The sequence below is a fragment of the Manis javanica genome, chromosome 3 (genome assembly GCF_040802235.1).
Source record: "Manis javanica isolate MJ-LG chromosome 3, MJ_LKY, whole genome shotgun sequence".
Taxonomy (NCBI): Eukaryota; Metazoa; Chordata; class Mammalia; order Pholidota; family Manidae; genus Manis; species Manis javanica.
Genome location: NC_133158.1, coordinates 50,395,729 through 50,411,367, shown reverse-complemented (window position 1 = coordinate 50,411,367; position 15,639 = coordinate 50,395,729). Strand labels below are relative to the sequence as shown.

Genomic DNA, 15,639 nt, shown 5'->3' with positions numbered 1-15,639 from the left:
AGTTCTCATGTGGTTTTCAAATGGGGTTCCAGGGAAGGCCCATGCTTCTTTTGGTAGAAAGAGGAGTGGGTTTGAATCTGAGGTTTTCAGCAGTTCCTGTGTCAGTCATCTGGGGAAGAAGAAAATTTTGGTTGAGAATTAGGAACTATTTCTGGTCCCTATCTCTCTGGGTCTTACTTTCTTTGCTCTGGACCTCATTTCAAGTATGTAAGTAATGTTGACTGTTGGAGAGTATATGTTAGAAACTTTTATAATTTTTGTTCCATGTGAACTATATTCCAGTTAACTAACTTGTAAACTTCTGAACTGTAACCTTCTAATACTCTGGGGCTCCCTACGTAGCCAATCTGATTTTCATTTAAGAATACAAGAAAACCTGAATTCTCAGAGGATGGGAGTCAAGTCAGTGTGTATAATGCCAAATTATAACAGTGACCAAAGATGATATATCTTCCTAGAAATCGTCTTACTAATAAGGAACTGGCAAATATCCTATATCCCTTTGGCAACTTAAGTGCTTGGAATTGTTCGGCCTTGGCCTGGCGTGGAGAGGGAGAAGCAGAAAGCAGCAGGGAATGGGCAAGAACCTGGAAGGTCCGGGAAAGAAAAAGAGGTTCAGTGGGGGCTTTGGAGTCCCAGACAGTAGGGGCCACAGAGTGGAGATGAGAGGCTTCTCAGGAGAGAAGGGAAGGGAAGCAAGGGAGCACCAACTGGAAATGGGCCCCGAGAGAGAAGACCGGAGCTGGAGACATAAAGGCAAAAATTAGAACAGCCTGGTGATTGGGTTCAAGGATGGGGCTTGTGGGCAGGGCAGTTTTGTAACATACTGTCTTAGGATACCTCTAACTATGTCAGAAGAGCTTTCAGCCCCCGAAAAGATCAATTTGCAAAACTCTAATAAAAAAAAGTCACACTGGTCTCTGGCTCCCCTCTCCTCCAGCCCGCCTTCCTGTGTCTTCACTGTCTCAGCTCATACGAGGCACCAAGCATCCATCTAGCTGCTGGGGGCCATGCTTGGCTCCTCTTTTCCTTGCCCTCCACATCCAACCATCGGCATATACTTTTGACTCCATTTATAGCCTTTATCTCCCATCTGGCCATTTCTGTCTGTCTCCATTTTTGCCACTCTTAAGTTGTCATCTCCCCTGGGCTCAGTGTTCCAGCTATTTTGCCTGTGGTATCTCTTTTGCACCTGCCTCTGAATAGCACCCAAACAGTCTTTGTAAAAAGTAAGCCCACTTAAAACTCTCTACTGAGAAGAAAAACCAGAGTCGGTACCAAGGCCACAAGGCTTTTGATCCCACTCCAGCTGTTTTCATCTTCTCCTGTTTTGCACAGTCTCTTCCTCATTTTTTTGCACTCCAGTTTCACTGACCTTTCTATTCCTTGAAGGGGCGAGGCTGCTTCTTGCCCCAGGGTCACTGCACTTGGTATTTCCTCATCCTTCATGCAGTTCTTCTGGGTCCTCACCGAGCTGCTTGCTCACCCCTGGGTTTCAGTTCATGTTGCCTCTCCAGGGAAGTGCTTCCTGCCCACTCGGCTAAAGTAGTTCTTTCTGCCCACCTGCCCCTTCCCGCCATCCTCTCTTTCTCCCATTACCGTGTTTTATTTCTTCATAATAGTTATCTTCATGTGGAATGATCCACCATGTTTCCTTCTTTAGTGTCTGCCTGTACTAAAATAGAAGCTCTGGGAGGACAGGTCCCTTGTCTGTCTTTTTACAGTTGTAACCCCAGTTCCTAGATGGGGCCTGGATCTTACAGGTGTCTCTCTTCAAAAAATATTTGTTGGGTGAATAAACAAATAGTGAATGAACACAAGGCTGGATTAATCTGCACAGTGGAGGTGAACAGCCTGTGACAAACCTCTGTGGATGAGATAGGCTCCTGAGGAAGCCGAGAGGCTTCAGCTCGGGGCAGTGAATAAGGTGGGGTGAGAGGAGGTTGGTCTTTTCCCTTCATCCTGTAGTATAGACAGAAGGGTTTCAGAATTGCTGCCCTCATACCCACTACAAATACCAGACCTACTCAGGGAGGTCAAGGTGGCTTCGTAGTTCGTTTTGTTTATAGACTGAGGATATATGAGTTCCGTGTTCAGAGTGGGTTGGATTAGTTTTTTTCTGTCCTCCTATGAGGGTTTGTTATTTATTTAAACTACTATTTGGTTTATTTGTTTTTGTTTTTATTCAGGTTAGGGATCTCATCTTTGTGTGCTTAATTTTATTTTTTGAATATATAACATATAGCAAAGTTCCAAAAACCAAAACTACACAAAAAAAACTACACTCAAAAGAGTGTCACTCCCTTTCATTCCCTTCATTCCTGTTCCCACCTGTTTTCATTATTTCCTCTTCTTTCTTAGTTTAAAGGTAACTTCCTATGAATGTTCTTTTGTTCTCTGTATTTCTCACTTAACAACACATCCTGGAAATCACTCATATCATTCCATAGAGATCTTTCTGTCTTTCTCTCTCTCTCTCTTTTTTTTTTTTTTTTACAGTTGCATAGTACTCATTGTGGAAGATAGACCATAGTTTATTCAACAGTCTCCTGCATGTGCATTGAAGTTATTTCCTATATTTTGCAATTAGAAATAATGCAGCAGTGAATGAGCTAAAGCATATATATGTATTTATATTGTTGGATTATATCTTTAGAGTAAATTCCTAGGAGTGGAATTGCTGGGTTAAATTTTTTTTCCTTCAGAACTGTTTGGATTAGCTGAATACCTTTGTAGAAAAACTTAGTAAAAGAAGGAAAGTTTACCATTTCATTTAATTTCCTTTATAAAACCTGAAAGATACTATAAAAATAAAACAACCAGAGACCAGTCTCAATTACAAACACAGATGTACAAAATCTTAGCAAGTAGGAATCCACAATAAATGAGAACCACAATCAACTTACGAGTTTACAGCAGGAATGCAGGGTTGGTCAGAATTAGATTCTTTCAACATTACTGTGTCAGCAGATAAAAGGAAAAAGAAAATGTGTAATTAGATCAGCAGATGCTGAATAGACATTTGATAAAAAGATATAAGTAATCATTTCTAATAAGTTAGAAAAGGGGACTTCTTAGATATGGGACTGCTTTCTAAAACTCACTACCAAATATTCTAAACAATGAAACAGTGCAGCCATTTCATTTATACTCAGAATTAAGTAGGAATGCTCATACAAGGATGCTCTAATAATATCTTAGAAGTGGTAAGACTAATAAAATAGAGGTCTGGTATAAATATTAGAAGTAAAAGTTAACTGTCATTTTTGCTTGTTGTATGATTGTATACCTAACAAATTCAAGAGATTTGAGCTTAGAAAAATAAGATTCATAGAAGTTTGGTAAAGATCTAAATACAGTGTAAATTATTAAAAGCAAGATTTTTTTTCTATGCTTGAAATAAGCACCTAAATATGGAAATGGGAGAGAAATGTTCCATTGAAAATAGTGACAAAAATGATTAAATTCCTAAGAATACATTTAATCAGAAAAGTAATTGCTTATATGAAGAAATAGATGTAATTTATTAAAAGAAATATTAATAGAGCTGAACAAATGGAAAAACGTTATTTTCTCTGGTGGACAAACTATCATAACTATGTTGATTTGCCAAAATTAATATATCTAATGCAGTTTCAGCTAGGATCCCAATAGGGTTGTTTGTAGAATTGATAAATGATCTTAAAGTTTATAGGGAAAAGCAAACATCCATAAATAGCCAAAGTTTTAAAAAAAGTTCAAAAAATTTTCTTTATTTATAGTATCAAAAACATACCATAGAGCCAGTTTGATCAGATCATTGTCCTATCAACCTGGGAATCGTTCAGTCAGAATAGATAACCCAGAAATAGGTCTCACTTCATATGAACATTTAATGAACGGCAAAAATTTTTTTGCTTCAGTGAGAAGAGGATGGATTTGTCAATAAATATTGCTGGGAAAGCTAGGAATACATCTGGAAGGTACATGGTTAAACCTGGGGCTAACATACACAGTTTCAGTTAGGTTAAAGGATGAAATGTAATAAAAATAATCTTAGAGAATAAAGGACTGAAAACATACTTCTGTGGGAAAAAAGTATTATTTTTATTTATAAAAAATACAGAATTTTAAAAAAATTAAAGTTTAGTTGACATGCAATATTAGTTTCAGGTGTACAACATAGTGATTCCACATTTATATAATTATAAGCACCACAAGAAGTCTAGTCACCATACAAAATTATTATATTATTGACTGTATTCCCTATGCTGTACTCTACATCCACAGGACTTATTTATTTTTTAACTGGAAGTTTGTGCCTCCTTATTTCCTTCACCTAGTTCACTCATCCCTTCACCTCTCTACCCTCTGGCAACCACCCTTTTGTTCTCTGTGCTTTTAAGTCTGTTTCTGTTTTGCTTGGTTGGTTGTTTTGTTTTTTAGATTCCACATATAAGTGAAATCATACAGCATAAAAATGTAGAATTTCTTACAGTAAAGATATTATACACAAATGAACAGTTTAAAAGAATAATTGATGCATAAAGTTAATATGTATTTTACAATGAGCCCTTGTAAACTGACATAAAAAAGACATGCAGTCCATCAGAAAGCTTGGCAAAGGATGTGAATGAGCAATTCACGTACAAATGCCAGGACACACGGAAAGCAATGTTAGAGCTCACTTGCAGTGAGGGAAACTCAGATCCCACTGGTGTGGTTTGCCGGGGATCACTGACTGCAGGAGGACCTCGGTGCTCTTTCTTATCTGAGGCAAAAAGCCCCCTGAAGCTGTGGGGGTCCCGTTTTCCATCTTGTGATTTTTTTTTCTATTTCCCTAAAGAATGGTGTTGATGTCTATACTTTTTTAACGTTTTCAGAGATTTTTAATCTTTGTTGTATGTCATGCATTTTATTGTGTTACATGTCTTCTTTTTTGAGTTAACTCCAGCAATATAGGGTTCTTTTCTATGAAACTTAATTTTCTCTTTTGGACACTACCTGGATGTGGCTTCTCTAAAAGACTGTGAATCATGGCATTTTAATTGGAGTAGCTGGTCTTACCATTTGATATTTCAAATAAAATTTTTCTTAAGATAGGTTTAAAAGATCCTCTACCTAAAAAGAAATGAAATCTGAATAAAGTTTTCATGAAGAGGTGGAGTCATGGATATGCACAGTTTTGGTTTGTGTAACATAGTTCCCAGTTACAAGTACAAAGTTTTTTCTTTTGCATACTCTTTGAGATACTATACCTAACAGCTCATTGCAGTTTACACTTGGCCATTTAGTTTTGTGTACCATGTTCAAATAGTAAGCACATTTGTAAGCTCAGTTGCTTTCACAGCTTTAGCACTGTAGTAGAGTGATAGCTCAGCATGTCCTGTCTCCATGGTGAGGTTTGTAGAACCCCACAGAGGGTTGGTGCAATCTAGTCAGTATCTCTATAAATAAGCTTTCTGTTCCTAAATAGTTTTTTCCCCCTAACATCTTTATTGTGACATGCGTCCCATAATGAAATTCACCCTTTTAAAAGTATATAAATCATTGGTTTTTAGTCTGTTCACAGAGTTGTGCAACTACTGCCACTATCCAATTTTAGAACATTTTCATCACTTTGAAAAGAAACCTAATTTGATCTCGAAGGTACATATCCTGACATTTAAGCTGACAATTACCTCATGTATCATATTGTAAATAATAACAAAATATAAGTTATTTTATATTTATATGAAACCTTGTTAGTATTTCCAGGTTACTCCCTATGGCTTGGTAAACAAATTTTGTTTTGTTTTGCTTTATTTCCATTTTTTTCTCTCTAGGATGAAGGGAGCTGATTGTTTTGTTTGTGTAGGTGGGAGTTGTGGTTTAGGAAATGTTCTTTTCTGGTCATAGTCATTCTAAGCCCCTGATGTTGGTTTGCAGGGCCCTAGCTGACATGAATAATGATGGGAGAATGGATCAAGTGGAGTTTTCCATAGCTATGAAACTTATCAAGCTGAAGCTACAAGGATATCAGCTCCCCTCTGCACTTCCCCCAGTCATGAAACAGCAACCAGTGGCTATTTCTAGTGCACCAGCATTTGGTAAGTCTGAAAAAGAATTGATACCTATATTTCATTGTATATTTTAAAAATAAATATTTCCCTTTTTATCCCCTCTCAGTTGGTAGCATTGTGAAATTCTAAGGGGTAAATCTGTCTGAGAAATGATGACCCTATGCAGGAAAATAGTGTGTGAGGAGAAGGCGCATGCATGTTCACATTCCAACCCTAGGATGCAAGCCACCGAAATGAGAGCAAAGGTGCAGACTGTCAGGAGGACAGGCAAACCTGCAGCCTGCTGCTGCAGTCTCTGTCTTTTTCCTGCTCCTACTGGATTCTTGACTCTTCAAGTTGTCACATACTTCCTTTTGGTTTTCTGTTGCCATAACATCTTTATTTTCCCTTGTGCATAAACAACTCCTTTGGATTATGGTATCTAGAAATACATTTAAACTCTTCCTTCAAAAAAAAATGAAGCAGGAAAAATAAGCATTGTACCTCAATTGAACACATAATTCCATAAAAAGTTATCTTCTAGCCAGATATGTTTCTTAAAATTGTTACTTAATTGACTAAGATCACCAACACATCTGATTTCTTTTCTGTTCTCACCCTAGGTTTTCATTATTTAGGTTGATTTCAAGATTACAGTAATCAGATATAACATGATTCATGGGACAGTTTACATTTTTAAAAAATTGTAGATAGAATTTCTTTCCCTTTGTCATTCTGATATATCTGATGACAGGTGATAAAGTGAAGTAGACTTGGGAGTGTCTCTGATATAACTAATGATAAGCTGAGATATAAATAAATGCTATAGTTTTACTTTATAGATTTACTGTAAAAACAGACTGTGCATTGCCTTTCTTTTGGTGAGGTTTAGCCACACACTTTGTTGTTGTTTTTATTCAAGTATTGTTGCTATACAATCTTATATCGGTTTCAGATGTACAGCACAGTGGTTCAACAGTACCATATTATTAAATCCTCACCCCCACTAGTGCGGTTACTGTCAGCACAGAAAGATGTTATAGAATCATTGACTATATTCTCCATGCTGTACTACTATCCCCATGACCAGTTTATATTATGATAGAGACTTTTGGGCCCCTTTATCCCCCTCACCCTCCCCATCCACCCACTCTAGCTCCTCCCTGATGGTAACCACTAGTCACTTCTTACACACACTGGTTTTTATAAGAGGGAAAGTACAGATTTGGGGTTAGACAAATAGAATAGTGATCTAAGAGAAGGAAAACCGAGAAGTCTGTATGAGCAAAGGCTAGAAAGAGACAGTGCCATGGGCTCCAAGTGACCAGGACCCTTGCTGGTCATGTCCATTGTGTGTTCCCAGTACTTAGCCCTTAGTTAACCAGCTAATTTAAATGGAAGTTGCTCTGAATCTCTGAAGGTCCCTGTGACCAACTTTTGGTCAGGGTCCATGTGTGAAAACAGCTAAAGGGTGTTTGACTTTCTTTTGGCCTCCATTCTGGTGCTGCAAAAAGAAACCTCAGAGTGGAGAGAGGGTCAGATAACCAGAGGCATCCCATTTCATTTCCTCTTTTCCCCTCAAACCTGAGTGTCAGTAAATCTTCTTGTAACATTTAATATGTCTTCTCTTATTCCCTTGTGCTGTAGGACTCATTTATTTTCAGGTGGTTGTGGCCTCACTATCCAGAGGTTTTTACCATCACTTATGCAACCTGCCTCTGCCTCTAAGGGAACCTGGCACCTCTGATCTGACCTTTTGCCAGTGAGTCCTCAGCTCCTCCAGGGCTTCTCCACTGCCTTCCTCAGCAACATTCTCAGTAAACTATTTTCATGAGAGAAATCGTAAGGACTGTCAGCACATAAGAGAAGGTAGAAGTACATGGTCCTAATTAAGCTTGCTCAAGTTGACTCAAATCTGTTCTATGTTAGTATTTCTAGTTCTACCTCTCAGATTAACCAGGTAATTTTTTTTTACCCTTCTCTCTACTTGAGAACAAAGTAATTTACTATAATCATTATTTTCTAATTAATTTTAAAAATTATCTGGTTATGCATTTCCTAGCCCTGTACAGTGTGCCTTCACATTCAGTATTTTATTTGGCCACAACAGTAACCCTAAAAGTATGCAGAAATCATTAGCCCTGTTGTAAAAATGAGAGAATTGAGATTCCAAGAAGTTTAATGATTAAAGTCCAAATTTCTAAAAAGGGAGGGAGAATTTGTCCAAATATGCAGTTTTTCTAAAGGCTGCTGATTTCCTTATTACCTTCTCTCTCCCCACCTTCACTGTCACCAAACCATTTGGGTGACACGGAGTGGCACTCTTCCAGAGTTTGTTGTCAGCATGAGTTAAAGCACATGTGAGCCCACTGTGAAAATAAGGCTGCCTGAGGGTTGAGCAGTCATTGTGTTCAACTCCCCTTTGTTGGGAAGAGGGAGGGATACAGGGTGCCGTGATACTGTGATTTGCTTACAGCCACCCAGCTGTATTCAGCAGGTTCTGAGTGTGCTGGTCAACTCCTTTAGTGAATTTGCACACAGTGTAATTCTTTTACTCTGGAGCCAACTATATCAAGGGGAGTTTATTTGTGTTCTGTCTGATTTTCTTTTTTCCCCGGAGTCCATGGTTTTATTAGTTGAAGCTGTTATTTTTAAACCCCTACTGTGTGTCCTAGTTGCTGGGAAACATAGTGGTGGGCCAAGAGACCATGGTTCTTGCTGAATGAAACTTCTTGTTAAGTTGGGGGAAGCAAGCAAGTAGGTAAATAATGGCAAGATAAGTGCAATAAATTCTGTAAAACAGGGTAATGATAGAAATGGGACAGGTCAGAGAGGAATTCTGTGAGGAGAGTTGACTTTTGAGCTGACTTAGTGGGGAGCCATGTGATGACCTAAGGCAGAAGCCTGGGCAAAAGCAGCAGCCATTTAAAAGGTCCAAAGGCAAAAGCAAGCTTGGTGTGTGAGAGGAACAAAATTGAGAGCATTGTAGCTGAAGTACTGGCAGGCCTTCAGATCAGGGAGGCAAGGCAGGAGCCAGATGGTTGAGGGCCTATACAACCACCAAGGAATTAGCATTTCTTTTTTTAAGTGCAATTGAAAGCGACAGAGAGCTTTTAAGCAGGGGAGTACATGGTTGATAGATACTTAGAAACAATAGTCTGTGTTAACCTGAAGACTGGATTGAAGGGGGACAAGAGTAGATTCCAGGAAATCAGTAGGGAGGCTTTTGGCATGGGCAAGAGATAACGGTGATTTAGATCTGGGTGGTGATAGTCAATGTGGAAGAGAGGATAGGATTAGAATCATTATATCTGATAATTTGGAGGGCATGTACATCAAGTTTTGGTCAAGTTAAGTTTGGGGCCTAGTAGATTTCCAAGTTGAGATGTTAAGGAGGCAGATGAATCCTTCTGTCTGGAACTCCAAGGAGGGAACCATCTACCTGGTTGTCTGTGTATGGATGGCACTTGAAAGCCCTGGGACTGAGTAAGTCATCTCAGGGAGACAGAGTAGGCAGATGACCCAGGACCAAGCCTTGGCATGCTGTGACATTTAAAGGTCTAATAAGAAGGAAGAAGCCAGAAACAGTGAAGTAGGAGGTGGTTGGTATTAATTAGCTAGTTAGGACAAATCCTTTTCAAGGTGGAAGTGCTCCATGGTTTGAGTTGCTTCTGATAGATCAAGAATAGTCCAGAAAAGCGTTGGATTTGGCAAAGTGAGTTTGTGCATAACCCTGACTGACAGGCAGTTTTGCTGGAGTGGTAGGGGCAAAAGCCTGATTGGAGGCTTGGGAGAGGGCAGAGTTTAACTGCAGTGTAGTCCCATGAACTGTCAAAACTGACCCAACAAGGCTCCCTCTTGGGACAGGAACCCATACTGAGGAAAAATGACTGGGAGTAGAATCAAAATTGAGCAGGGAAGTGATGCAAGACAAAAGAAGGAGAATGGCCAGACCAACATGGGGGAGGAGAATGGGGACTGGAAATCCCAGGAAGCAAGGCCCACATAAAAAGGAGCAAATAGGTGGCAGCAGGCAAGATCAAATCCCACACAAAGTTGTTGCTGGAAAAAAGAGAATAAAGAGTTGACTACCAACCCTATGGATAATGACAGCACACCAGTAACCTATTTCAAAACAAGCTAAAAAACACTAAGAAAATGACACAAGTCATGAAAGACCAACATATATTGGGATTTTTAAACTCAGAAATAAGGTGACGGAATTCATGGAAAAATAAAAAATAAAAAGTCATTTCAGAAATAAAGACTAAACTAGAAGCAACCTGAGAAATACTGTGTTAAGAGAATATAAGGTAAAAAGAATGATTCCAAGATTAAAGGAAATGAGAAAAGAGATAAAAAGGACTTGAGAAAAAGTGACAAAAACTGAAGCCAAAGAAAACTGAATATGTGGTTAGAGTGCCTGAAGGAGAAAACCAAAGCAAGGGAGAAGAACAAATGTTAAAAACTAGTCTGAGACAACTTCCTTGAAATAAAAACATTTGGAACTGTATTTGAAAGAGGATATCATGTGCCAAGAACATTGACCCGGAGAGACCAAAACTAAGAAATATTCTAGTAAAACAAAAACTATTTGGGCATGCAGATAGATGTTAAACTTAAAACAGCCAGTTATTTTCCCAGCAAAAACGGGCTTATTTGGGAATAGCAGAGAATTGCAATCTGGGATACGCAAGCTACAGCAGGACCATATGTATGTCCAGAGAACAAAGGAGAGGAAATTTTCTCTTTTTATAGAAGAAAATGCCCAGCTGGCAAAAAGCCCACTGGAGGAAACTGGAAATCCCGTGTATCGCAGCTTATTGGCTGAGTGGTGACCATCCTCATTGGCTGGGCTGTAGGGGAGGCGGGAGGTGGAAGCCGCCTTCTTCCTCTGGGTGGTGAAGTAGCTGAAACAGTGTGGTACCTGTCTCTTCCTGTGGGATCTGAGATTTACAAGGAGTGGTACGCATGAGAGCTTCTGCAGGCCTCCCAACGCCATGTCAGTGAGGTTTCCCTTGATTAGTTTTCACACAGAAAAGAAAGCATGTGACTTAGAAAATGAGAGTATCTTCAGACTTTTCTATAGCAGAGCTTTGTGCCAAAAAAAAAAGGAACATATTTAAGATTCTCAAAAAAAGAATGGGACTGAGCCAAGAATTTTGTGTCCGGTAAAACAACACCAACCATTTTACAACTATCCAGACACTAATTTAGTGTCTTATAGTTAAATTCAGTTCTAATACCAGCTGCTGAAGTTAGTGTCATGATCCCACCGGCTTAAGGGCTCATTTCCACAAGACTGCCTGCCCTCACTTCAAACTTGAGATACAAGTGATATATCCCCCAGGATACCCATACTTCTCTTTAGCTTGACTACAAAGTCAGAGGTTCCCACACAACCCTTCCTTTCTATAATTTGCTAGAATAGCTTTCAAATTCAGGGAAACACTTACTTATGTTTACCAGTTTATTGTAAGGGATATTACCAAGGATACAGATGAACAGGCAGATGAAGAGGTATATAGGGTGAGTCCAGAAGGGTCCTGTGTGCAGGAGCTTCTGTTGCTGACGAGTTGGGTGCACCACCCTCCCAATACATGGCTGTGTTCACCAGCCTGGAAGCTCTGCAAACTGTAGTATAAGAGTTTTATGGAGGTTTCATTACTAGGTATGGTTGATTAAAACATTGATTAACTTGATCTCCAGCCTGTCCCCCTGAGATCTGTATGGAGGTGGGGGTGGGTGGTCTGTAGGACTTAAGATTTTAAGCCCTCTAGTTGAACCTTGGTCTTTCCTAAAACCAACTCTCATCCTGCAGCTATTTAGAGGCCCCCCCCCCCACCAGTCACATTCGAATACAGAATGGCACTCATCACTGCAGAGAGTCCAAGGGTCTTAGGAGGTCTTATGTCAGGAACCAGGGACCAAGACCAAGTACTGTAACAAAAGGTGTTCCTATCCATCAGGAAATTACAAGAGCTTTAAGAGTTCTGCTGGGTCCAGGAACCAGGGATGAAGACCAGATACATATTTCTTTTTATTTCACAATATCACAAGTTGAGACAGAGAAACAAAGAAGGAACATTTGTTTTAGTTCTATCATTTCTTCATCTTTTGGTTAAAATGCTTCTCTAAAGAGAAACTTCCCCATCAGATGTGTGGTTACTCTGAGGCTTAGTATGTAAAGGAAAGATAGGATAGATGTTTGATTTTTTTTGTTCATTTGGTTTTAAATACTGTGAATCCAGGACTTTAATTTTCTTTGTTGGCTTTCAGGCCATTGCAGCTATTATTCTCGTTAATCTTCAACTTTGGCCAGTAGATCCCTCTGTAAGTTTGGTCTTGAGCCCTTTTGATGTGATCCTTGTCATAATTATTATTTTTTAATTAAAATATCATTGATACACAATCTTATGATGGTTTCACATAAAGAACACAGCAATTTCAACATTCACCCATTTATTGTCAAGTCCTCACCCTCTCTGTTGCAGTCACTGGATCCTTGACACAATTTTTAGTGCTTTTTAAAATGATTAATCTGAATCCATATTTTAATGTATTCCATAGGAATATATTACAGCTGGAAAGTGAGTTTCTTCTTCAAACAATCCTGGATTACTTATCATTGAATGTTGACGTGTGGTTCCATGTGAATTTGGGATTTTTTCCTTGCTAGGTATTGGAGGTATTGCCAGCATGTCCCCGCTTACAGCTGTTGCTCCAGTGCCAATGGGATCCATTCCAGTTGTTGGAATGTCTCCACCTCTAGTATCTTCTGTTCCTACAGCAGCAGTGCCTCCCCTGGCTAATGGGGCTCCCCCTGTCATCCAGCCTCTGCCGGCCTTTGCTCATCCTGGTATGTGCCTGGTGAATCCATAAACTGAATTTTTACAACTTGCATTTTATTCTTCTTTCTTGTTAAATCTTCTGTCTTTTCTTTCTGATTATATTTAATTTAAATTGTATTTTACTCCAGAGGAAAAATCTTCATTCTTTAAATTTAATTTCTTACTGTTTTGGACACATTAAATGGGATATGCCAGGCTGGAGATGGGGGAAGGAAAATGGAGTGGATTGCTGAGCACCACAGTGGGCAAAGGTGAACTCAACAGCTAAAACCAAGAGCATAATTTCCTACAAGGGCTTGACAAGAGCAACTGAAATTAAAACAGCATTTGAACATTTTGAATTTCCAATTATCAGTTACCACTTTTCTTCAGCTGATATGCATTGCTAATGCCAATCCTTAGCAATAGAGAATTATGCGAGGGAAAATAAAAGAACATTACTTTTTTTTTTTCCAAGGAGATGGAATGAATCAGGATGAAGACGGTCTATGAAGAAGGGAAGGGAGTGTATTAAATGACTCAATATATTAAGGTCATAATATTACATGCTGGCTTAATTGAAGGAAAGGATTAAAAGTTTTCTGGTTTAGTTCATTTCATTTTGAGACTTTATTCAAAGTCTTTTTCCCTTTAGGAGAAACATAAACTAGATTGTAGATAGCTTTACTCTAATAAATGTTAATGAATTGATATCAAATACATATGGAAAGTTTTTGTTTTTTTAAGTACTTTGGATATGTCTGAGTAAATTCAGTAGTGATGACAGCGTGGATTTTAGCACTTTATTTGAATCATTATTTCTGTGCCTACTGCCTAGATTTTATTACATTTGTTTTAGGATGTGTCTGTAAGTTATAGCCAAAGAATCTTTTTTTGTCAGATTTTCTTGTCACATGTTCATCTTTCACATGTAACCATAACTGCAGGTGTGATGGCAGCCCAGAAAATTGTTGCAATTGGTTTTCCAGTTAATATCAGTGAATCCACCACTCTGTCTTGTTTTCTTTTATGTCTAATGGCAAATATTGCAAGACAGTAGGGAAGGATGAGGGAAATGTGGCTAAGAGAGTTTTTTTCCTGACACACAGCTGACCAGCCTGAATGAGAATCAGACACAAAAGCCAGCCCTCCCTAGCATCACATGTTGTCTGGCCAAAACTGCAGGTCTGTGACTTCTTGGCTTTTCCGTCTGGTACTAATACTTCAGCTCCTTCACTGTGGTTGAGGAAATGCCATCTATATATATAAGCTGTTATTTCTTTAACTATGGCAACAGATCCTATAAAATGTGATACTGGGTGTTGAATGAAGAATAAAATTTATGGATGTATATGGCAACAGATCCTATAAAATGTGATACTGTGTGTTGAATGAAGAATAAAATTTATGGATGTAAACATTACATCATAGTAAGATGATTTTCAGTAGGAATTAATAAATTTAGAAGCATTTTTGGCAAGAGGGCAGGGAGCAAGGAGGGATTAACGCCTTTTGAGTCCAGGGTGGTAGGGAGGAATAATTTCTGCCCCAGATTTTTGGTGACTGTGCATTTAAATTATAAATAGGGAAAAGTTTCTTGTCTTTGTAGAGTTAAAATTATTCAACATGTATTTGTTTTTACAGCAGCCACATTGCCAAAGAGTTCTTCCTTTAGTAGATCTGGTCCAGGGTCACAATTAAACACTAAATTACAGAAGGCACAATCATTTGACGTGGCTAGGTAAGTGTGCTTGTTTTTAAATGAGTAGTTTGGTTAAAGCCATAATCCAATTAGCTCATAAAATTGAAAATGATCTAGCTTTATCCTTTATTTATCTTTTATTCTGTAGACTGCCAATAATCTTCTTAATTCTGGATCATGCTATATTAGTTTTGTTACTTATTTGTTGGAGAGGTCACAAATAAAGAACATGACATTTCCTTTAAAGGCTTTACATGTTTTTCACAAGGATAACAGGTAGTAGCAAATATTTAAAAATAATAGAACTCCAGATAGTAGGGTAAAATGAACTATTTTGTATTAATTATTTAAATGTTTATGTGTAAGAAATTTACATGAAGATTAGAGGCATAATTAGCATTATTTTTAATTCTGTATCAATCTCATGGAATCTGTGGGTTGTTAGTAAAACCTTTTTTAAAACCAATTTATGTGAAATGAATTATTCAGATGAGTAGGCAGTTGTTATTTATAAATCAGATATCTGGCTCCATTTGGCAAAGATTATGTGACCTGTTGTGTATATTTTGGCCAATCTTGGTTTCATATTATCTTTAATCTTTTTCTTTTACTTCTAATTATTTCTGTTGTGTACTGCTGCACTAATATGAAAAATTAAGTCTCTTTGTAAGCCATCTCAAAACTTTTGGAGTGAAAAGGGGATTTAAATAAAAATGATTCCATCTTTTCCTGTTTCACACTCATAAATCTTCTCTAAACGAATCATGTCATTTTCCCACTTTAAAGAGAAAAGCAGGTTGAATATAATTCAGTAATGCATAATCTTAAAAAATGATTTAAAAAGATTCATATACTGAGAAGCACTATGCCAAATGCTTTATGCATATTAGCTCACTTAATGCTCACCTTTCCCATAAGAAAACTGTATTTTCTTTATGTTGTAGACAAGGAAGAAGCTCAGAGGTATTAAATAATCTGCGTGAGATAATAATGTAATTTGTAAGTGATAGAGCTAAGAATTGAACTGAGTTGTGATTTTAGAGCATGTGTTCTTAGTCATGGAAGCTGGCTGTAAAAACTTAAGTTA

General features: G+C 38.2%; 1 protein-coding gene across 9 annotated transcripts in view; it reads left to right on the top strand.

Moving 5' to 3' along the window:
- ITSN1 (intersectin 1) overlaps positions 1 to 15,639 on the top strand; it is a 223,426-nt gene that overhangs the window by 84,156 nt on the left and 123,631 nt on the right. For 7 of the 9 annotated variants that reach the window (XM_073231403.1, XM_073231407.1, XM_073231406.1 and 4 more), the window contains 3 exons: positions 5,908 to 6,068; positions 12,700 to 12,879; positions 14,495 to 14,591. In XM_073231403.1, the coding sequence (XP_073087504.1) occupies positions 5,908 to 6,068; positions 12,700 to 12,879; positions 14,495 to 14,591 (438 nt within the window). The remainder of the gene's footprint in view (positions 1 to 5,907; positions 6,069 to 12,699; positions 12,880 to 14,494; positions 14,592 to 15,639) is intronic. The other 2 variants (XM_073231404.1, XM_073231405.1) reach the window with 1 other exon arrangement.